This window comes from Bombina bombina, chromosome 10 (genome assembly GCF_027579735.1).
Source record: "Bombina bombina isolate aBomBom1 chromosome 10, aBomBom1.pri, whole genome shotgun sequence".
NCBI classification, from domain to species: Eukaryota; Metazoa; Chordata; class Amphibia; order Anura; family Bombinatoridae; genus Bombina; species Bombina bombina.
This window is the reverse complement of record NC_069508.1, coordinates 174,955,660-174,980,599: the sequence shown is the minus strand read 5'-3', so window position 1 is coordinate 174,980,599 and position 24,940 is coordinate 174,955,660. Positions and strand designations below refer to the sequence as shown.

At 40.6% G+C, this 24,940-nt stretch overlaps 1 protein-coding gene across 4 annotated transcripts in view; it reads right to left on the bottom strand.

Annotated features, from left to right (window-relative positions):
* The window catches only part of LOC128641010 (MAP kinase-interacting serine/threonine-protein kinase 1), a 284,854-nt gene that overhangs the window by 35,525 nt on the left and 224,389 nt on the right, over positions 1-24,940 (bottom strand). For all 4 annotated transcript variants that reach the window (XM_053693522.1, XM_053693523.1, XM_053693526.1 and 1 more), the window contains one exon: positions 1,554-1,651. In XM_053693522.1, coding sequence (XP_053549497.1) covers positions 1,554-1,651 — 98 coding nt within the window. The remainder of the gene's footprint in view (positions 1-1,553; positions 1,652-24,940) is intronic.

Genomic DNA, 24,940 nt, shown 5'->3' with positions numbered 1-24,940 from the left:
GGATGAAAATCAGCAAATTCTAATTAGTTATAGCATGTCATTTGTGCAATAACAATGTGTTTAGCCCTGTATTAAAATGTCCCTTTAAATAAATGAAACAGTCCTGAACAAAACTAATCAATGTGCCATAAACTCAGAAAGCCTAGTAATGAAATAAAACCAAAAAAAAACACACACATACAGCTCTGGAAAGAATTAAAGAGACCACAGCAAAATGATAAGTTTTTCTGATATAGATATATATCTATTTATTGTGACAGTTAAAACCCCAGGAAGAGAGTGTATATTCGATTATGCAGTTGATAAACTGTGTTCTGGGTCCCTGGGGTTTGGGATAATTGGAGAGAGGGTGGGCCAATATCCCAGACAGCTGTGAAGCTGTCCAGCAGCTAATCACAGGTGTGGCTAATTAGAAGTTGTGAGGGTTTAAATAGCAGCCTCACTTAGGCCTTGGGAGAGAGTTACACAGCTACAGAAGCTGGTGTGTGTGTTTGTTACACTGTGTAAAAGACTTTTGTTCCTGTGAACTGTAAAAGGACATTATTTTGTCAAAGCACTTGTGGAATGCTGTTAAGTGCAGGGACATACTTGAAAGTACTGACATTTACAAAAAGGGACACTGTAACCAAATTTTTTCTTTAGTGATTCAGATAGAGCATGACATTTTAAGCAACTTTCTAATTTACTCCTATTATCACATTCTCTTCATTCTCTTGGAATCTTTATTTGAAATGCAAGAATGTAAGTTTAGATGCCAGCCCATTTTTGGTGAATAAATTCATCCACCAATCAAAAACTGCTGTCCAGAGTTCTGAACCAAGAATTAAGCTTAGATGCCTTCTTTTTTTATATAAAGATAGCAAGAGAATGAAGAAAAATTGATAATATGAGTAAATTAGAAAGTTGCTTAAAATTGCATGCTCTATCGGAATCACAAAAGAAACATTTTTGGTAAATGTCAGTACTTTTCAAAGTATCGCTGTTCACACAGCTTATAAACTTAGCTAGGGTTAGTACAGTGATTCATAACCCATGAAACAGTCTGTCCTGGGATGGTTATGAATCACTGTACTAACCCTAGCTAAGTGTATAAGCTGTGTGAACAGCGATACTTTGGCGTAAATGGAACCTGCTGAAAAGCAGACTGAAGTAAAAAGGTGTGTCATTGTGTACTTTATTTGCATATCTTACCCAGAATCCTTTGCTGCATTGGAAACAATGTAATTCAGAGGTTTTCTGTGGGACAACAAGCCTCTGGGCCTGTATTAATGAACTACACAATTAGTTATTTTTCTATATTTTGTGCGTAGTGGAGGTTTTTAAACTCGCCTTTTATCTCCCCCTAATTTAAAATGTTGTTGTATGTGTATATAACATAGTATGTCCCTGGCAACAAACTGGATCAAATTATTGTTGCTAGTCTAATTCGAAATATCTTTCATTTTTACAGTTCCAGCAAACAGTAGGGAAATAATAAAACACAAGGCCAGAACTTTCACATTAAAGTATGTAGGAGACAAACAGAATGTTACATTAATATGATGCACATTTACCTTCACTGCATAATCTTTTCCATTCTGTAAGCTGACACAGCCTTGTACCCTGGCGTAGGCTCCCTCTCCTAGTAGCTCATCAGTCAGCTTGTACAGGTCTGCCAAGGAAAGAGCACACACATTCACTGCTAAGCCTGAAGGGTTTCGCATACTGACAAATACAGAATAAATCATTTAAACACAAGGACCTGCCCTACATCTGCTGAAGGTCCAGACAGGTGCTGAATAAGAATTCTGCAATGGGGAAAACCGTGATACATCATAATGCACAGCTCTAACTATATGACAAGTCTCTACTAGCTTGCAGCTTCATTGGCCTATTTGTCTTTTAGGAGACACATTTTAAGAGGTGGGAAAGCAATAATGAAAGATCTGTGCTTCAAGCGAAGGTATACAAGGTTAGAAATTCAGCCAAATAATTATTTGGTACAAATCTGAAGACTAAAATAATAAAAATTGTGTTTACAAATATATTCTAAAATGTGTACTTCATATTAAAACACATAAATGAACGCCCTCTAGCAAATATGATAAATTGTCCATATTCAACGTCTCTATTGAAAACAAATCTGGGTAAGGTACCTTACTTAAAAGGGACAGTCAATAACAGAATTATTGTTGTTTTAAAAGATAGATAATCCCTTAAAACTACCCATTCCCCAGTTGTGCATAACCAACAGTTATAATACACGTTTTACCTCTGTAAATACCTTGTATCTAAGCCTCTGCAGACTGCCTTTTTTCAGTTCTTTTGACAGACTTGCATATTAGCCAATCAGTGCTCAATCCTCTGTAAATTCACGTGCATGAGCTTAATGTTATCTATATGAAACACATGAACTAATGCCCACTAGTGGTGAAAAACTGTCAAAAGCATTTAGATTAGAGGCCGCCTTCAAGGTCTAAGAAATTAGCATATGAAACTCCTAGGTTTAGATTTCAACTAAGAATACCAAGAGAAAGCAAAATTGGTGATAAAAGTAAATTGGAAAATGACATGCCCTATTTGAATCATGAAAGTTTTTTTGTGACTTGACTATCCCTTTAATGAAAATCCATTGAAAAAAATCTCTGATGTTCTAATTCTTGAGTAGGTCCCGCAATCGGGTTTCTTGAATCTGTTTGTGACATCACTCGTATCGCTTTAAAGGTAAGATTCCTGATACAATGTTGCACAGTTAGATCATTGTATCAGGAATCTTATTTCTATCAATATTTACATCCCACTTAGAGGTGCTAGTTGTTACCCTAAGCCAAGTTCTAAAAAACCCACTCATGCCATCATCCTAACAAGAGGTGGGAAAGCCCAGTGCCCTAAGCTGCTAAAAAGGAAGGTACATTCTGCTTGTGTAACAAACGTATGCTTTGCCCCATACTCCCTAGAGAAACCAAAAATTGAAGTGCTGCAAACTGCCTAAACCAACCATCTCTCTGTAGCATTTACAGGTTATACTATCTGCTTTTAGACTTCCCTCAAGATTATATAAAAACAAACACAAAGGCTGTTTAATATCCTTTTATATCTTACTCTTATTTTATAAAACATCAAACATAGCCGGCTCATTAAGACAGGATACATTTAGTAAGTAAGAGACTTAAAGGGACACTAAACAACTTAGACTAAGTCGTATTGGCATAAAATAACATATCAGCCAAGTTTAAATCCCAGAGAGAACTTTTTTCTTTTTATGTTTACACTTCCTGAATTAAATAAAAAGGTCTCTAAATTTGAAATTAGCCAGTTTTATAATATATTGCAGCAGGTTAAAATTGCATTGAAAATTAGCTGCAGGGGGGGGGGGGGGGGGATTTAACTTTTTTAAAATGTCTCAAACAATACATTTGTTTCCTTTGAGCTTGGTCTAACATAGCATTATTATAAAGTAAAAATGTAGTAAAACCAGGTGGATTGCTCACAAGAACGTCTTACATTCAGGATTCTCAGCTTTGCAGAACAGGAAAGGTTGGGGGGGGGGGGTTAAAAAAAAAAATCCTACAGAGACGGTCATCAATCAATACACTGCCGCTTTGCAGCACTGCTCCCTATTTGACTGTTCTCTTCAAACAGTGCTTTGCTCTGGCTGCACTGAAAACACAGTGCTGCAAGAGCACATTACTGTTTGAAGAGAAGATCCTGATGTGGAGAAACACTGCAAAGCAAAAGTGCTAACAGTTCCTACATATGTCCTTTCTGCAATGATATCGCAAATCCCAACATGTTCTGTTTTTTTTTTTTTTTTTTTTTTTTTTTTTGTTTTTTTTTCATGTGAACATTTATTTTTATTGAGGTATATTTAAAGGCATACATTAACCATAAAAAAAAAAATAAGTTTTTGCATCATATGTCACATACAGTGAAGCTTCACTGTTACAGGAATGGTGAAGTAAACATAAAAGAAATGTAAAGACAACAATTTACATACCATGCAACCATTGTATATATAGGATGCCAATCATTTAGAAACCTTCTACATGATGCCTTAGGCCACTCTCGGACCATCATAAGTAATAGTAAACACTAATATATAATGCAATGTAATATATAGTATCACATTCACCTCCTTTAATAATAAATAGAACCTGAAATGGGATATTGAAACTAGCACCTCAATATAGGCAACCAAAAGCTGCGTTAAGAATGTATGCTTAGGTGAAAGGTAATGGTGATCAGTCCTGCTGATCCGGATGGGCCTACAGATTAATTTCTTTGATGTTATGTAGGATTTAAACCATAGGAGGTAGTTAAAAATAGTACAATGAAAGAAGGCAATAATAAACAAAGGAGACCTCTTTTGGATCTCATTAATAAACCTCATTTTTTTGTTAACCAAAGCATAGAATATAATATAGAATATATGAAATAATGTAGTATATAATGCGAGTGTTGTTTAGCAAATGGTATTGGAAATATTAACAAGAATGACTGTTCAATGGCATGGTCTCTATGATTAAGACAGTAAAACAGGGTACATTGATAATACAATTAACTCTTTTCCTGTAGAATGACATATCTCAATAGTTATAGTAAAAAAAACAAAGTTTAACCTCTTTTTTTAAGCAATATAGTGTAATATTGTATAAATCTCTCACGTGTTACCTTAGGCCACTCAAGGACCTCACTGCGCTGCAATTATCTTTTAAGAGAGTATGATAAACAGTAATTTGAATGAAAAAGCTTGAACTCAAGTTGTAGGTAATGTTGAAGATTATGAAGGTGTGGCATGGGCAAGAGAAGCCGCGTATTTAACCCTCCTAAACTAGGAGGTATATTATGGAAGGGGGGGGGGGGGGTTATTTATAAATATGATAGGCAGCTTATTTAACAGAAGTGTTAGTCCATCCTACTCTAGACATAGAACACACACTATAAGGTAAGATTATGGAGCCCAATAAGGCTGTGGCTATAGCAATACTTTATATATTTTAAATATTTAAACAGGTTCAAAGCAAATGTGCGAGGGTCTAGATATATATTAGGTATTGAGCGCTGAAATCTATCTGGAGATACTAGGGCCTCTACTCTACCTGTAGCCCATACATAAGTGTAGGCGAACTCGGACATCCCGCCCGCAGATATCCAAGCTCCCCAGCTCATGCTCACCTAAGAGCCACATAAAAATAGCTGCAGAATGCATGGTAGTCAGGTGCATACAAGATAGTGGTGGATAAGCCGTTGGGCTAAAAGGGATATTATAAGACACAACTTTATGCTGAGTTGCTATGACTACCTCTATAGGGGATATTAGTGAGTAAATTATTAGGTGGTAGCTAGATCAGAGGAGGCATCACAATGCGCTATTTATGCTAGGCAGAAAAGGATGCCTCTATATGTAATACTTATAACTCAAGCTATTTGTAGCAAACTAGCACCTTGGTAGTTAGAGAGTAAGTAAAATGTCTTATACTCAAGGTGCGTGGAGACTCAATATAGAGTCTGGTGAAGACAGGCCTTCAAGAGAAGTGATAAATAAGAAACATATAAGCTAGTGTTGGAACTATATCCTAAAATAGATAAACAATGCACAAATATTAATAACAATTGAATAAAGTAATATCAATGCTAGCATAATTATCCCTCCATATTTGTAAAGCACAGTTAGTATCAAAGCAGGAGAGACAAACAGTAGGACACGCAGCTCAACTTAACACCAGTGATAAACTATAAACATATAAAAGGTGTATGTCCACAGTGTGATATATGACGCTTATACCAGAGAGAATGTGGTGAAGTCCTTCAAATCATAAGTGTAATTATTAACAGTCCAGTCCCAACATTTATCTAACCAATACCACTCCTGGAATTGGCCTGTCTGAGAGGTGATGAGGAGAAGAAATTTATCAAGCAGTGGGAAAGTAGGTGTCCCTCGCTATTCCATCTCTGTACACCGAGTCCTCCAATGGCAAGAGGGTCCGGCATGCACTGATCCAGCATCGCGTCCATTCTTTTAAGACCCCCATTAGGAGCTAACCAAAGCTGTGTCACAGGAGGATGGGTAGCTTTGCGCACCATAGGAGAAGATAGGTCACGGGGTGTTGAGAATGTCGGCTCATAAGTGTTAGGCCTCAAGTCCGGTGCTGTCTTCATCGATTTCACAGGCTCCGTCTCAGTATTACTGACAGGACTCACTGCAACCGTCTCGGTAAGCTTACTGGTTAAGGCGGAGTCTGTGTCTAGCAATTCTGGCATGGAGGAGCTAAATGCTGTTTCAATGGAGTTCAAGAATCTTGCGCGATGCGCAGCTAGCAAATCAGCAAAGGCTGTAATAAAAGTGAAGGGCTCCATCTTCGCTGCCGAATGCGTAGTAAGTCTGACACACTAGAGGGATATTATGATACCTTAGACTGAGATTGTTGTTCCCCACAAGATTCTAAGAGCTGGGTTGAGGTAATTTGTGCAACACAGTGCTGTGGCATCGCCACTTGCCGTTAGTTCAGTGATATGCAGAAGACAAGCAGATCGATGGGGTATTGCTCTGTAACACCCGTAAAAAAACGAAGTCCCATATGATCTACGGATCTGATGCGTTTTCTCTCACTTTTTTAGTATACTTTCATGCTGTGGTTGTATGCTTTAGGTGCTGTTGTTAGAAATCCTTATGGAGAGCTTCTCTCTCGAGCGGCCATTTCCAGCGGCACTTGGCTCCGCCCCCATGTTCTGTTTTTTTTATCCAGGGTGTTGAACTAAAAATGGGCCGGCTCTTATGCTTAAATTCTTGCTTTTTCAAATAAAGACACCAAAAGAACAAAGAAACATTGTTAAAATGACAATTAAAAAGTTACTTAAAATTGACTGCTCTATATGAACCATGAAATAAAAAAAAAATTAAAAAGTATCCCTTTAACTTTGTCCCAAATGTGCATAAGATCAGGAATGTAAATTTAAAGCGCTGGAATTGGACAATGATTTTATAGGGCTTGGATGTTGTCATCTGAAGAAATAAAAATATATATTTCTGTCATGTAATTAGCAAGAGTCCATGAGCTAGTGACGTATGGGATATACATTCCTACCAGGAGGGGCAAAGTTTCCCAAACCTCAAAATGCCTATAAATACATCCCTCACCACACCCACAAATCAGTTTTACAAACTTTGCCTCCCGTGGAGGTGGTGAAGTAAGTTTGTGCTAGATTCTTCTTTGATATGCGCTTCACAGCAGGCTGGAGCCCGGTTTTCCTCTCAGTGTGCAGTGAATGTCAGAGGGATGTGAAGAGAGTATTGCCTATTTGAATTCAATGATCTCCTTCTACGGGGTCTATTTCATAGGTTCTCTGTTATCGGTTGTAGAGATTCATCTCTTACCTCCCTTTTCAGATCGACGATATACTCTTATATACCATTACCTCTACTGATTCTCGTTTCAGTACTGGTTTGGCTATCTACTACATGTAGAGGAGTGTCCTGGGGTAAGTAAGTCTTATTTTCTGTGACACTCTAAGCTATGGTTGGGCACTTTTATATAAAGTTCTAAATATATGTATTCAAACATTTATTTGCCTTGATTCAGGATGTTCAATATTCCTTATTTCAGACAGTCAGTTTCATTATTTGGGATAATGCATTTGAATATTAAATTTTTCTTACCTTAAAAAATTTGACTTTTTTCCTGTGGGCTGTTAGGCTCGCGGGGGCTGAAAATGCTTCATTTTATTGCGTCATTCTTGGCACAGACTTTTTTGGCGCAAAAAAAATTTTTCCTCGTCATTTCCGGCATCATACGTGTCACCGGAAGTTGTTTTGTATTTTTTTGACGTTTTTCGCACCAAAGATGTCGGCGTCGCCGGATGTGGCATTTTTGGCGCCAAAGCATTTAGGCGCCAAATAATGTGGGCGTCTTTTTTGTCTCCACATTATTTAAGTCTCATTGTTTATTTGCTTCTGGTTGCTAGAAGCTTGTTCATTGGCATTCTTTCCCATTCCTGAAACTGTCATTTAAGGAATTTGATAAATTTTGCTTTATATGTTTTTTCTATTACATATTGCAAGATGTCTCAGGTTGACCCTGAATCAGAAGCTACTTCTGGAAATTCGCTGCCTGATGCTGGATCTACCAAAGTTAAGTGTATTTGTTGTAAACTTGTGGTAACTGTCCCTCCAGCTGTTTGTGATAAATGTCATGATAAACTTGCTAATGCAGAGAATATTTCCTTTAGTAATGTTCCAGTACCTGTTGCTGTTCCTTCAACATCTAATGCTCAGGGTGTTCCTGTTAACATAAGAGATTTTGTTTCTAAATCTATTAAGAAGGCATGTCTGTTATTCCTCCTTCCAGTAAACATAAAAGGGTCTTTTAAAACTTCTCATTTTTCAGATGAATTTTTAAATGAACATCACCATTCTGATTCTGTTTCTGATGATAATTTCTCTGGTTCAGAGGAGTCTGTTTCAGAGATTGATACTGATAAATCTTCATATTTATTTAAAATGGAATTTATTCGTTCTTTACTTAAAGAAGTCTTAATTGCATTAGAAATAGAGGAATCTGGTCCTCTTGATACTAAATCTAAACGTTTAAATACGGTTTTTAAACCTCCTGTGGTTATTCCGGAGGTTTTTCCTGTCCCTGATGCTATTTCTGAAGTAATTTCCAGGGAATGGAATAATCTGGGTAATTCTTTTACTCCTTCTAAAAGGAGTAAGAAATTGTATCCTGTGCCATCTGACAGATTAGAGTTTTGGGACAAAATCCCTAAAATTGATGGGGCTCTCTGTACTCTTGCTAAATGTACTACTATTCCTACGGCAGATAGTACTTCCTTTAAGGATGCATTAGATAGGAAGATTGAATCCTTTCTAAGAAAAGCCTATTTATGTTCAGGTAATCTTCTTAGACCTGCTATATCTTTGGCAGATGTTGCTGCAGCTTCAACTTTCTGGTTAGAGGCTTTAGAACAACAAGTAACAGATCATAATTCTCAGAGCATTGTTAATCTTCTTCAACATGCTAATAACTTTATTTGTGATGCCATCTTTGATATCATTAGAGTTGATATCAGGTATATGTCTTTAGCTATTTTAGCTAGAAGAGCTTTGTGTCTTAAAACTTGGAATGCTGATATGTCTTCTAAGTCAACTTTGCTTTCCCTCTCTTTCCAACGTAATACATTTTTGGTTCACAGTTGGATTCTATTATTTCAACTGTTACTGGGGGGGAAAGGAACTTTTTTACCGCAGGATAAAAAATCTAAAAGGTAAATATAGGGCTGCTAATCGTTTTCGTTCCTTTCGTCAGAATAAGGAGCAAAAGCCCGATCCTTCCGCTACAGGAACAGTTTCTGTTTGGAAACCATCTCCGGTCTGGAATAAATCCAAACCTTTTAGAAAGCCAAAACAAGCTCCCAAGCCAACATGAAGGTGCGGCCCTCATTCCAGCCCAGCTGGTAGGGGGCAGATTACGATTTTTCAAAGAAATTTGGATCAATTCGATTCACAGTCTTTGGATTCAGAACATTGTCTCACAAGGGTACAGAATAGGTTTCAAGATAAGGCCTCCTGCAAGAAGATTTTTTCTTTCTCGCGTTCCAATACATCCAGTGAAAGCTCAAGCGTTTCTGAAATGTTTCAGATCTAGAGTTGGCTGGAGTAATTGTGCCAGTTCCAGTTCTGGAACAGGGGCTGGGTTTTTACTCAAATCTATTTATCGTGCCAAAGAAGGAGAATTCCTTCAGACCAGTTCTGGATTTTAAAATATTGAATCGTTATGTAAGGATACCAACATTCAAAATGGTAACTATAAGGACTATTCTACCTTTTGTTCAGAAAGGGCATATGTCCACAATCGATTTGCAGGATGCATATCTGCATATTCCGATTCATCCAGATCACTATCAGTTTCTGAGATTCTCTTTTCTAGACAAGCATTACCAATTTGTGGCTCTGCCATTCGGCCTAGCAACAGCTCCAAGGATTTTTACAAAGGTTCTCGGTGCCCTGCTATCTGTAATCAGAGAACAGGGTATTGTGGTATTTCCTTATTTGGACGATATCTTGGTACTTGCTCAGTCTTCACATTTAGCAGAATCTCATACGAATCGACTTGTATCGTTTCTTCAAGAACATGGTTGGAGGATCAATTTACCAAAAAGTTAATTGATTCCTCAGACAAGGGTAACCTTTTTAGGTTTCCAGATAGAGACAGAGTCATGGACACTGAATCTAACGGACAAAAGACGTCTGAAGTTGGTTTCAGCCTGTCGAAACCTTCAGTCTCAATCATTCCCTTCGGTAGCCTTATGCATGGAAATTCTAGGTCTTATGACTGCTGCATCGGACGCGATCCCCTTTGCTCGTTTTCACATGCGATCTCTTCAGCTCTGTATGCTGAACCAGTGGTGCAGGGATTATACAAAGATATCACAGTCAATATCTCTAAATCCAATTGTTCGACACTGACGTGGTGGACAGACAACCATCGTCTAGTTCAGGGGGCTTCTTTTGTTCTTCCATCCTGGACTGTGATCTCAACAGATGCAAGTGTGACAGGTTGGGGAGCTGTATGGGGGTCTCTGACAGCGCAGGGGGTTTGGAAATCTCAGGAGGCGAGATTACCAATCAACATTTTGGAACTCTGTGCGATTTTCAGAGCTCTTCAGTCGTGGCCTCTTCTGAAGAGAGAATCGTTCATTTGTTTTCAGACAGACAATGTCACAACCGTGGCATATGTCAATCATCAAGGAGGGACTCACAGTCCTCTGGCCATGAAAGAAGTATCTCAAATACTTGTATGGGCTGAATCCAGCTCCCGTCTAATTTCTGCGGTTCACATCCCAGGTATAGACAATTGGGAAGCGAATTATCTCAGCCGCCAGACGTTATATCCGGGCGAATGGTCTCTTCACCCAGAAGTTTTTCTTCAGATTGTTCAAATCTGGGGACTTCCAGAAATAGATCTGATGGCTTCTCATCTAAACAAGAAGCTTCCCAGGTATCTGTCCAGATCCAGGGATCCTCAGGCGGAGGCAGTGGATGCATTGTCACTTCCTTGGAAGTATCATCCTGCCTATATCTTTCCGCCTCTAGTTCTTCTTCCAAGAGTGATCTCCAAGATTCTAAAGGAGCGTTTGTTCTGCTGGTGGCTCCAGCATGGCCTCACAGGTTTTGGTATGCGGATCTTGTTCGGATGGCCACTTGCCAACCTTGGACTCTTCCGTTAAGACCAGACCTATCGCAAGGTCCTTTTTTCCATCAGGATCTCAAATCATTAAATTTGAAGGTATGGAGATTGAACGCTTGATTCTCAGTCATAGAGGTTTCTCTGACTCCGTAATTAATACTATGTTACAGGCTCGTAAATCTGTGTCTAGGAAGATATATTATCGAGTCTGGAAGACTTACATTGCTTGGTGTTCTTCTCATCATTTTTCTTGGCATTCTTTTAGAATTTTACAGTTTCTCCAGGATGGTCTGGATAAAGGCTTGTCTGCAAGTTCCTTGAAAGGAGAAATTTCTGCTCTCTCTGTGCTGTTTCACAGAAAGATTGCTAATCTTCCTGATATTCATTGTTTTGTACAGGCTTTGGTTCGTATAAAACCTGTCGTTATGTCAATTTCTCCTCCTTGGAGTTTGAATTTGGTTTTGAGGGCTCTTCAAGCTCCTCCGTTTGAACCTATGCATTCGCTGGATATTAAATTACTTTCTTGGAAAGTTTAGTTTCTTTTGGCCATCTCTTCTGCTAGAAGAGTTTCTGAATTATCTGCTCTTTCTTGTGAGTCTCCTTTTCTGATTTTTCATCAGGATAAGGCGGTGTTGCGAACTTCATTTAAATTTTTACCTAAGGTTGTGAATTCTAACAACATTAGTAGAGAAATTGTGGTTCCTTCATTATGTCCTAATCCTAAGAATTCTAAGGAAAGATCGTTGCATTCTTTGGATGTAGTTAGAGCTTTGAAATATTATGTTGAAGCTACTAAAGATTTCCGAAAGACTTCTAGTCTATTTGTTATCTTTTCCGGTTTCAGGAAAGGCCAGAAGGCTTCTGCCGTTTCTCTGGCATCTTGGTTAAAGTCTTTGATTCATCATGCTTATGTTGAGTCGGGTAAAACTCCGCCTCAAAGAATTACAGCTCATTCTACTAGGTCAGTTTCTACTTCCTGGGCGTTTAGGAATGAAGCTTCAGTTGATCAAATTTGCCAAGCAGCTACTTGGTCTTCTTTGCATAGTTTTACTAAATTCTACCATTTTGATGTGTTTTCTTCTTCTGAAGCAGTTTTTGGTAGAAAAAGTACTTCAGGCAGCTGTTTCAGTTTGATTCTTCTGCTTATAGTTTCAATTTGTTTCACTTTTTTGGGTTGTGGATTATATTTCAGCGGAATTGGCTGTCTTTATTTTATCCCTCCCTCTCTAGTGACTCTTGCGTGGAAGTTCCACATCTTGGGTATTCATTATCCCATACGTCACTAGCTCATGGACTCTTGCTAATTACATGAAAGAAAACATAATTTATGTAAGAACTTACCTGATAAATTCATTTCTTTCATATTAGCAAGAGTCCATGAGACCCACCCTTTTAATGGTGGTTATGATTTTTTTGTATAAAGCACAATTATTCCAATTCCTTATTTTTTATGCTTTCGCACTTTTTTCTTATCACCCCACTTCTTGGCTATTCGTTAAACTGATTTGTGGGTGTGGTGAGGGGTGTATTTATAGGCATTTTGAGGTTTGGGAAACTTTGCCCCTCCTGGTAGGAATGTATATCCCATACGTCACTAGCTCATGGACTCTTGCTAACATGAAAGAAATGAATTTATCAGGTAAGTTCTTACATAAATTATGTTTTTATTCATGATGGGAACTTTGTTTTAGAAATCAAGCGAGTAAAATTGAATGGCACTGACGTTCCCATTCAGCTTATATATGCGCCTTTTAAAAACTTACTTAGAAGCTCCCAGTTTAGCTCTGTTAATGAGGTTTGGCTGTGACACCCAGTGAAAGGGGCTGGGGAAATAAGAGCAGACACTCCCCCCTCCCCTGCATATGATAAGACAGATAACAAGCAGGAGCCAGCAAGAGTCTGTAAACGCATGTATACATCTGGCACTGTAGGGCTTGTTTAGGAGACAGAAAATCAGCACAATGTTCTTAAAAAAAATAAGCAAAACTATACATCGTTACAAAAACACATCCAGATGTGCTATATAAATGGATCATGTACAAAACATGCATGCAAACAAAAATCTAGTGTACAATGTCCCTTTAAATGAGACCTAAGCACATCCACTCCAGAGATAGACTTAAAGTCAATTTTATTTTTCAGCCTAAAAGGAAAAATGTCATAAAAATGTTTATGGCATAGATGCAGATAGAATATAAAAGTGTGTTTGTTTATTTTTTAACACAGGAATTTAATTGAATAACACGGACGACAATTATACAGCTTTCATGATTCAGATAAGAGTGTGCATTTTAGAAAAAATACAACTTTATAATTTACATCTCTTTTGATCTCCTTTCTGAAACTTTCCAAGAGACCATACTGAAGTAGGCTCAGGAGCATGAATGTGTCTTTAGGGCTATATGGCAACTGTGACTGCAACAGTTTTACATTTAGTTGTCAAGACGTGCACGGTTAAACTTAAAGGGATGGTATACTTATTCATTCCCTCATCCTGTCACGCATTGATTATTGCAATCTACTCTTAATTGGCCTTCCAAAACACCGCCTCTCCTCCCTCCAATCTATTATGAATGCTTCTGCTAGACTCATCCACCTAAGTCGACGATCTAAATCAGCTGCTCCGCTCTGCCAGTCTCTACACTGGCTCCCCATACACTCCAGAATACAATTTAAAGTATTAGCCCTAACCTACAAAGCACTCAACAGTCTAACTCCCAGCTATATTTCCTCTCTCATCGTGAAATACTCCCCATCCCGTCCTCTTCGATCAACCTCTGACCTACGTCTCTACACTCCTGTTATCTCTACATCCCACTCCCGCCTCCAAGACTTCGACGTGCTGCTCCTGTCCTCTGGAACTCTCTACCCCGCTCCATCAGTCTGTCTCCAACCTTGTATAGCTTCAGACAATCCTTGAAAACCCTCCTATTCAGAGAGGCTTACCATCTCTCCTCCATCCCGCATCCTAACCAAGCTAATACATGTACATGAACTGCCTGACTCACTGCTGCAAATACAACCGATGTAACAAGCTACCCCAACCTTATGTCTCTGCACCCTAAACCTATAGACTGAGCTCTCCGGAGCAGGGCCCTCTTCCTCCTGTGCTAGATTTGTTTAGTCTTGTTATGTTTTGTATCACAAATCTTTGTCATTGTATACCCCTATCATTGTACCCAGCGCTACGGAATTTGGCGGTGCTATACAAATAAATGATAACAATAACATCCTAGTTTTGTGAAACATTAGGATTTACCACTGAAAGTTCCTTTATTTGTCTGAAGCGCTCACCGCACTGAGCTCCTCAGGCAGCCCACGGCAGAACGCTATTTTGCTGTGAGGTGACGTTTCCACCTTTTAGGCAATAGCCATGCGGGCTAGCTGGCGCCATGCGGGATAGCTAGCATGCCAGTGGCTAAGATACCCTCACAGCAAAAGAGCATTCTGCCGTGGGCTGCCTGAGGAGCTCAGTGCGGCAAACGAGTAAGACAAATAAAGGAACTTTCAGCATGAAGTATTTGATACTTCCTAACTTAAAGTCCCCTTAATTTGTTCCACTGGTAAATCCTTGCATTTCACAAATGCTAGGATTTACAATCATTTTAACTCGTGAAAGTTTAGTTTTGACTTCCAGGTGCCTTTACATATAACACAAGACATATCTATAAATGAAGACGAAAATGATGGACGTGAATATGTATACACTAACGTACAACTGCCTTTATTGTCACACGCTTATGCTTAGTTTTAGCAGGCCAAATGAACTAAGACACGGTTGATGAATGCTTCTATAGGTATAAGCAAATAATATAAAAAAAGTATAAAAATCTCTCTCTCAGCATAAGCTCACATTTTTAAAGTGAACATTTTAGAAGTGAGCCATTAAGAACAGAATTATACAAGAATTGAACAAGGATTGGGCAAGGGGCAAGACACAAGGCAAGTACTTTTGTAATATGTTTTATGTATCAAATTGTTTCCTTATGCAATTGCTGCTGTAATACTGTGTCTTAATGTGTTTAATTGGTTCGCACTTTTGTAAAAATGCTCAATATCTTTATATTCCTTTTTGTTGCCTCGTCTCTACAACAAACTACATTATTCAATTACTCCTCCCTCTCCACCTGCACTGTTCATTAGCTCATCTCTATTAAACTCACCTTACTTTTGAACTCATGAACTTTACCTATTCCTAAACACTCTCTCTCCCCCTGCACCTCATCTCATTACTGCAAATCGGTATCCTATCTCATGTCACTCTCCCTCTTGCTTTTACTAACTGCTGGTGACATCTCCCCTAATCCTGGTCCCCAACAACTGCCTAGCCGTGCACATCCATGTGTACCGTTCCACAGACTCAGAAAACAAAACTCTGCCAACCTTACTCACATTCCTCTTGCATCTAAAGCCACTACCCCTTTCACTTGTGCACTCTGAAACTCTCTCTCTGTTTGCAACAAGCTCACTTCTATACATGACCTCTTTATCTCCCACTCCCTCAACCTTCTGGCCCTAACAGAAACCTGGCTCTCTTCCCTAGACACAGCATCCACTGCTGCTCTTTCACATGGGGGTCTCCACTTCAGCCACACTCCTAGGTCTGGTAATATACAAGGAGGTAGTGTAGGTATTTTACTTTCCTCTCATTGCACCTTTCAACAAATACAACCCATCTCTTCCCTCACATTTTTCTTATTCGAAACCCACGAGTCGCTTATTCTCTCCCCACTCTATACGTGTTGCAGTCATATACCGACTGCCTGGCTCCTCAACTCAATTACTAGATCACTTGGCTGCCTGGCTAACTTATTTCCTTTCCTCAGACACCCCTTCCCTCATTCTTGGTGACATCCCTCTTGACAATCCCACTGCCTCCTCTGCAAAACAATTTCTGCAACTCACTTCCTCTTTCGGTTTGACACAATGGACTGATTCTCCCACTCACAAAAAGACGGTCACTCCCTGGACCTGATCTTTAGTTATCGATGCACTCTCTCAAACTCCCCTTTTCCCTCTTTCTGACCAGCATCTCCTCACTTGCAACATATCATCCCTCCCTACAACTATCCCTCCTACTCCTCATACCAAACTTCACAGAAGCATTATGTCATTAGATCAGAAAAAGCTTGCTAATTCCCTCGAAACTCTCCTCTTATCCTTCTCCTTTTCCTGCCCAATCTATCTGCCCCTATAATTCCACCCTTACATCCATCCTTGACAATTTGGCCCCTCTTACCATAGCTCAGAAATCACACATTCATCCTAGGCCTGGTAACTACGCAGATGTTCCTGTACTGCTGAGCGGCACTGGAGTAAATCTCAGAGTTCAGCTGACTTTCTTCATTACAAATTCATCTTGAACTCCCAATACTCTACCCTTAATCTTTATAAGCAATATTACTTCTCTACTCTTATCTCTAATCTTTCTTCAAACCCAAACGTCTGTTCTCCCCTTTCAATACACTTCTCCAACCACCCCACCTCCTAATACAACCTCTGTCAGCTCAAGACTTTGCCAGCCACTTCAATAACAAAATCCACTCCATCAGAAAACAAATCAGCTCTCAACACAATGACATTCTCTTTCCCCCTCAAACAACCACAACCCACATAGCCATAAACATAGCTCTTTCTGCCCTGTTACGGAGGAAGAAGTTTCAGCACTTATACTGCGCTCTCACCCCACTACCTGTCCCCTTGACCCTATCCCCTCTCAGCTACCCCCCCCCCTCTCTTCTACCTTTACCTCTATACTCACACATTTTCAACCTCTCCCTCATTTCTGAAACATGCACTGGTCACACCTATCCTCAAAAAAACCTTCCCTTGATCAAACCTCTCCATCCAACTTCTGCCCTATTTTCCTCCTCCCTCTTGCCTCAAAGCTTCTCGAAAAACTAGTACATGCACGCCTATCCCATTTCCTTACAATAAACTCCCTCCTTGACCCACTGCAATCTGGATTTCGTCCCCATCACTCCACAGAGACAGCAATTGTTAAGGTTACCAATAACCTACTTACAGCAAAATCAAAAAAGGCCACTCCTCTCTGCTTATCCTCCTTGATCTGTCCACAGCCTTCGATACTGTTGACCACCCTCTTTTGCTCCAAACCCTCCAATCCTTCGGCATATCTGACACAGCCCACTCGTGGCTCTTTCCTACCTGTCAAACCGTACCTTTAGTGTAGCCTTCTCTGGGGCTTCCTCTGCCCCGTCACCACTTTCTGTCGGAGTACCGCAAGGCTCTGTCCTCAGTCCCCTTCTCTTCTCAATCTACACGTCATCACTAGGTTCCCTAATAAAGTCCCACGGTTTCCAATATCATTTGTATGCCGACGACAACCAAATCTACTTATCTGCCCCAGACCTATCTCCTTCCTTACTAACCCGTGCCATAAACTGTCTCTCACATTTCTAAATGGATGTCCTCTCACTACCTCAAGCTCAATCTCTCTAAAACTGAGCTCCTTATTTTCCCCCATTCCTCTAAAATCTCCACCCCCAATCTCTCTATAACTGTCGACAACTCCATCATTACCCCTACCCCGCATGCCCGATGTCTCAGGGTGACACTTGACTCAGATCTTTCTTTCACTCCTCACATTCAGTCAAGCCTGCCGTTTCCACCTTAAAAACCATCGCTAAAATTAGACATTTCCTTACACAAAAAAACATAATTTATGCTTACCTGATAAATTCCTTTCTTCTGTAGTGTGATCAGTCCACGGGTCATCATTACTTCTGGGATATTACTCCTCCCCAACAGGAAGTGCAAGAGGATTCACCCAGCAGAGCTGCATATAGCTCCTCCCCTCTACGTCACTCCCAGTCATTCGACCAAGGACCAACGAGAAAGGAAAAGCCAAGGGTGAAGTGGTGACTGGAGTATAAATTAAAAAATATTTACCTGCCTTAAAAACAGGGCGGGCCGTGGACTGATCACACTACAGAAGAAAGGAATTTATCAGGTAAGCATAAATTATGTTTTCTTCTGTTAAGTGTGATCAGTCCACGGGTCATCATTACTTCTGGGATACCAATACCAAAGCAAAAGTACACGGATGACGGGAGGGATAGGCAGGCTCTTTATACAGAAGGAACCACTGCCTGAAGAACCTTTCTCCCAAAAATAGCCTCCGATGAAGCAAAAGTGTCAAATTTGGAAAATTTGGAAAAAGTATGAAGCGAAGACCAAGTTGCAGCCTTGCAAATCTGTTCAACAGAGGCCTCATTCTTGAAGGCCCAAGTGGAAGCCACAGCTCTAGTAGAATGAGCTGTAATTCTTTCAGGAGGCTGCTGTCCAGCAGTCTCATAAGCTAAACGAATTATGCTACAAAGCCAAAAAGAAAGAGAGGTAGCGGAAGCTTTTTGACCTCTCCTCTGCCCAGAGTAAATGACAAACAGAGAAGACGTTTGTCGAAATACCTTAGTTGCCTGTAAGTAAAATTTTAGAGCACGGACTACATCCAGGTTGTGCAGTAGACGTTCCTTCTTTGAAGAAGGATTTGGGCATAAAGAAGGAACAACAATCTCTTGATTGATATTCCTGTTAGTAACTACCTTAGGTAAGAACCCAGGTTTAGTACGCAGGACTACCTTATCCGAATGAAAAATCAAATAAGGAGAATCACAATGTAAGGCTGATAATTCAGAGACTCTTCGAGCCGAGGAAATAGCCATTAAAAATAGAACTTTCCAAGATAACAACTTTATATCAATGGAATGAAGGGGTTCAAACGGAACGCCCTGTAAAACATTAAGAACAAGGTTTAAACTCCATGGTGGAGCAACAGTTTTAAACACAGGCTTAATTCTGGCCAAAGCCTGACAAAAAGCCTGGACGTCAGGAACTTCTGACAGACGTTTGTGTAACAGAATGGACAGAGCCGAGATCTGTCCCTTTAATGAACTAGCAGATAAACCCTTTTCTAAACCTTCTTGTAGAAAAGACAATATCCTAGGAATCCTAACCTTACTCCAAGAGTAACCTTTGGATTCACACCAATATAGGTATTTACGCCATATCTTATGGTAAATCTTTCTGGTAACAGGTTTCCTAGCCTGTATTAAGGTATCAATAACTGACTCAGAAAATCCACGTCTTGATAAAATCAAGCGTTCAATTTCCAAGCAGTCAGCTTCAGAGAAGTTAGATTTTGATGTTTGAAGGGACCCTGTATCAGAAGGTCCTGTTTCAGAGGTAGAGACCAAGGTGGACAGGATGACCTGTCCACCAGGTCTGCATACCAAGTCCTGCGTGGCCACGCAGGTGCTATTAGAATCACTGATGCTCTCTCTTGTTTGATTCTGGCAATCAATCGAGGAAGCAACGGGAAGGGTGGAAACACGTAAGCCATCCTGAAGTCCCAAGGTGCTGTCAGAGCATCTATCAGGACTGCTCCTGGATCCCTGGATCTGGACCCGTAACGAGGAAGCTTGGCGTTCTGTCGAGACGCCATGAGATCTATCTCTGGTTTGCCCCAACGTCGAAGTATTTGGGCAAAGACCTCCGGATGAAGTTCCCACTCCCCCGGATGAAAAGTCTGACGACTTAAGAAATCCGCCTCCCAGTTCTCCACTCCCGGGATGTGGATTGCTGACAGGTGGCAAGAGTGAGACTCTGCCCAGCAAATTATCTTTGATACTTCCATCATAGCTAGGGAGCTTCTTGTCCCTCCCTGATGGTTGATGTAAGCTACAGTCGTGATGTTGTCCGACTGAAACCTGATGAACCCCCGAGTTGTCAACTGGGGCCAAGCCAGGAGGGCATTGAGAACTGCTCTCAATTCCAGAATGTTTATTGGCAGGAGACTCTCCTCCTGACTCCATTGTCCCTGAGCCTTCAGAGAATTCCAGACGGCACCCCAACCTAGAAGGCTGGCGTCTGTTGTTACAATTGTCCAGTCTGGTCTGCTGAATGGCATCCCCCTGGACAGATGTGGCCGAGAAAGCCACCATAGAAGAGAATTTCTGGTCTCTTGATCCAGATTCAGAGAAGGGGATAAGTCTGAGTAATCCCCATTCCACTGACTTAGCATGCACAGTTGCAGTGGTCTGAGGTGTAAGCGTGCAAAGGGTACTATGTCCATTGCCGCTACCATTAAGCCGATTACCTCCATGCATTGAGCCACTGACGGGTGTTGAATGGAATGAAGGGTGCGGCAAGTACTTTGAAGTCTTGTTAGCCTGTCCTCTGTCAGGTAAATCTTCATTTCTACAGAATCTATAAGAGTCCCCAGGAAGGGAACTCTCGTGAGTGGAACGAGTGAACTTTTCTTTTCGTTCACCTTCCATCCATGTGACCTTAGAAATGCCAGCACTAACTCTGTATGAGACTTGGCAGTTTGAAAGCTTGAAGCTTGTATCAGAATGTCGTCTAGGTATGGAGCTACCGAGATTCCCCGCGGTCTTAGTACCGCCAGAAGAGCACCCAGAACCTTTGTGAAGATTCTTGGAGCTGTAGCCAATCCGAATGGAAGAGCCACAAACTGGTAATGCCTGTCTAGGAAGGCAAACCTTAGGTACCGATAATGATCTTTGTGAATCGGTATGTGAAGGTAAGCATCTTTTAAATCTACAGTGGTCATGTATTGACCCTCTTGGATCATAGGTAAAATTGTCCGAATAGTCTCCATCTTGAACGATGGAACTCTTAGGAATTTGTTTAGGATCTTTAAGTCCAGGATTGGTCTGAAAGTTCCCTCTTTTTTGGGAACCACAAACAGATTTGAGTAAAACCCCTGTCCCTGTTCCGATCGTGGAACTGGATGGATTACTCCCATTAACAAGAGCTCTTGTACGCAGCGTAGAAACGCCTCTTTCTTTGTCTGGATTGTTGACAATCTTGACAGATGAAATCTCTCTCTTGGAGGAGAGTATTTGAAGTCCAGAAGGTATCCCTGAGATATTATCTCTAGCGCCCAGGGATCCTGAACATCTCTTGCCCAAGCCTGGGCGAAGAGAGAAAGTCTGCCCCCCACTAGATCCGATCCCGGATCGGGGGCCCTCAATTCATGCTGTTTTAGGGGCAGCAGCAGGTTTCCTAGTCTGCTTGCCCTTGTTCCAGGACTGGTTAGGTTTCCAGCCTTGTCTGTAGCGAGCAACAGCTCCTTCCTGTTTTGGTGCAGAGGAAGTTGATGCTGTTCCTGCTTTGAAATTACGAAAGGAACGAAAATTAGACTGTCTAGTCTTGGCTTTGGCTTTGTCCTGAGGCAGGGCATGGCCTTTACCTCCTGTAATGTCAGCGATAATCTCTTTCAACCCGGGCCCGAATAAGGTCTGCCCTTTGAAAGGTATATTAAGCAATTTAGACTTAGAAGTAACATCAGCTGACCAGGATTTTAGCCACAGCGCCCTGCGTGCCTGAATGGCGAATCCTGAATTCTTCGCCGTAAGTTTAGTAAGATGTACTACGGCCTCCGAAATGAATGAATTAGCTAGTTTAAGGACTCTAAGCCTGTCCGTAAGTCGTCCAGAGTAGCTGAACCAATGTTCTCTTCCAGAGACTCAATCCAGAATGCCGCTGCAGCCGTGATCGGCGCAATGCATGCAAGGGGTTGCAATATAAAACCTTGTTGAACAAACATTTTCTTAAGGTAACCCTCTAACTTTTTATCCATTGGATCTGAAAAAGCACAGCTATCCTCTACCGGGATAGTGGTACGCTTAGCTAAGGTAGAAACTGCTCCCTCCACCTTAGGGACCGTTTGCCATAAGTCCCTTGTGGTGGCGTCTATTGGAAACATTTTTCTAAATATCGGAGAGGGTGAGAACGGCACACCGGGTTTATCCCACTCCTTAGTAACAATTTCAGTAAGTCTCTTAGGTATAGGAAAAACCTCAGTACTCGTCGGTACCGCAAAATATTTATCCAACCTACACATTTTCTCTGGTATTGCAACTGTGTTACAATCATTCAGAGCCGCTAACACCTCCCCTAGTAATACACGGAGGTTTTCCAGTTTAAATTTAAAATTTGAAATATCTGAATCCAGTCTGTTTGGATCAGAACCGTCACCCACAGAATGAAGCTCTCCGTCCTCATGTTCTGCCACCTGTGACGCAGTGTCTGACATGGCCCTAATATTATCAGCGCACTCTGTTCTCACCCCAGAGTGATCACGCTTACCTCTTAGTTCTGGTAACTTAGCCAAAACCTCAGTCATAACAGTAGCCATATCCTGTAATGTGATTTGTAATGGCCGCCCAAATGTACTCGGCGCTACAATATCACGCACCTCCCTCTGAGCGGGAGATGTAGGTACTGACACGTGAGGCGAGTTAGTCGGCATAACTCTCCCCTCGTTGTTTGGTGAAATTTGTTCAATTTGTACAGATTGACTTTTATTTAAAGTAGCATCAATACAGTTAGTACATAAATTTCTATTGGGCTCCACTTTGGCATTGCAACAAATGACACAGGTATCATCCTCTGAATCAGACATGTTTAACACACTAGCAAATAAACTTGCAACTTGGAAATACAATTCAATTAGAATAATATTAAAACGTACTGTGCCTTTAAGAAGCACAGAAGATCTATGACAGTTGAAAATTAATAAATTGAAACAGTTATAGCCTCAATCCTTGTAAACAACACAACTTTAGCAAAGGTTTAATCCCATTAGCAAAGATAACAAATTCTGAAAGCAGGAAACAAATTACAGAATAAACGTTTTTTATCTCAGTCAAACTATAATTCTCACAGCTCTGCTGAGAGAAATTACCTCCCTCAAAATAAGTTTTGAAGACCCCTGAGCTCTGTAGAGATGAACCGGATCATGCAGGGAATACAATGAGTTGCTGACTGAAATATTTGATGCATAGTAAAAGCGCCAAAAAACGGCCCCTCCCCCTCACACACAGCAGTGAGGGAGAACAGAAACTGTCAGAAAAACAGATTAAGCAACTGCCAAGTGGAAAAAATAGTGCCCAAACATTTATTCACACAGTACCTCAGCAAATGAAAACGATTTTACATTCCAGCAAAAACGTTAAACATAATCTCTAGTTATTAAACAGCTTTATGTATTTCTTACAGTGTAATTCTAGTGAAGTACCATTCCCCAGAATACTGAAGTGTAAAGTATACATACATGACATTATATCGGTATGGCAGGATTTTCTCATCAATTCCATTGTCAGAAAATAAAAACTGCTACATACCTCTATGCAGATTCATCTGCCCGCTGTCCCTGATCTGAAGTTTACCTCACTCCTCAGATGGCCGAGAACAGCAATATGATCTTAACTACTCCGGCTAAAATCATAGCAAAACTCTGGTAGATTCTTCTTCAAACTCTGCCAGAGAGGTAATAACACACTCCGGTGCTATTTTAAAATAACAAACTTTTGATTGAAGATATAAAACTAAGTATAATCACCATAGTCCTCTCACACATCCTATCTAGTCGTTGGGTGCAAGAGAATGACTGGGAGTGACGTAGAGGGGAGGAGCTATATGCAGCTCTGCTGGGTGAATCCTCTTGCACTTCCTGTTGGGGAGGAGTAATATCCCAGAAGTAATGATGACCTGTGGACTGATCACACTTAACAGAAGAAACAACATAAAATTTTAATTCACTCTCTAATCCTTTCCCGTCTCGATTACTGCAACTCTGTCCTCTCTTGTCTCCCCACCTGCCACCTAGCTCCTTTACAATCCAAAATAAATGCCTCTGCCAGGCTCATCTTCCTTACACGTCGCTCTTCATCTGCTGCACCTCTCTGCCAATCCCTTCACTGGCTTCCTCTTGCCTCTTGGATTCAACACAAAATCCTCAATCTGACATACAAAGCCCTCAACTGCATTGCTCCCCCTATACCTCAGACCTTGTCTACAGATACTCTCCCTCCCGTCCCCTTCGCTCTGATCATGACCTCCTACTCCTCCTCATTACCTCATCACACTCCCGTTTACAGGACTTCCCCAGACTGGTTCCCATCTTGTGGCACTCTCTGCCTCGCACCACAAGACTCTGCCCTAGTTTTGAAAGCTTCAAGCGCTCCCTAAGAAAACCTTTTACACCAGTTCCTCTCCTCCATTGCTATCCCCTGAACCCCTTTAGCATGTATGCCTAAGAGTCCAGCTGTTCGTAGATCACCTTCTTAAGAGCCGACTACAACAGTGCAACTCTTGGCAGGGCCCTCTACCCATGTGTTCCACTCTGCCTTTGTTAATAGTGCTGCGGAATCTGTTGGCGCTCTACAAATAACCAATAGAGATTTATATTTTTTTATTTTATTTTTTTCGAGGATCCCGTGTGCCTGTGACCAGCAAGCTGTGAGTTATCAGCATGCACCTACCAGTACATTAGAGTGCCCTTCTTAAATGGGATTACCCTTGTACCTTGATTGGAGATATATTTCTACATTGTTGTCTGATACACACGGGCGCTTCTTTTTTGCTTGTTATTCTTTATAAACTTATTTTAAAAAGGTACAATTATTATTTGAGAGAGGAAATATGTTCAGCATTTCATTATCCTAGAACTGGTATTACCAATTTCCACTACTTAAAGAATATAGCTGAGACAAATCAGAAAACACTAGTCAGACATAACATGATGTAGAAATATCACTAAAGTGCCATTAAATACCATAAGATTTTATATAACAAATATTTAATTATGTGTAGTAAAGCAACTTAGCAATATACTTTCCGCATTTATTTTGTCCCATTTTTGTGTAATTTAAATAACCAATTAAAACAAAAATACATCAGAAAATTTTGTTTTCAGTATCATACTCGCTTTGAAAATATCATTAGAG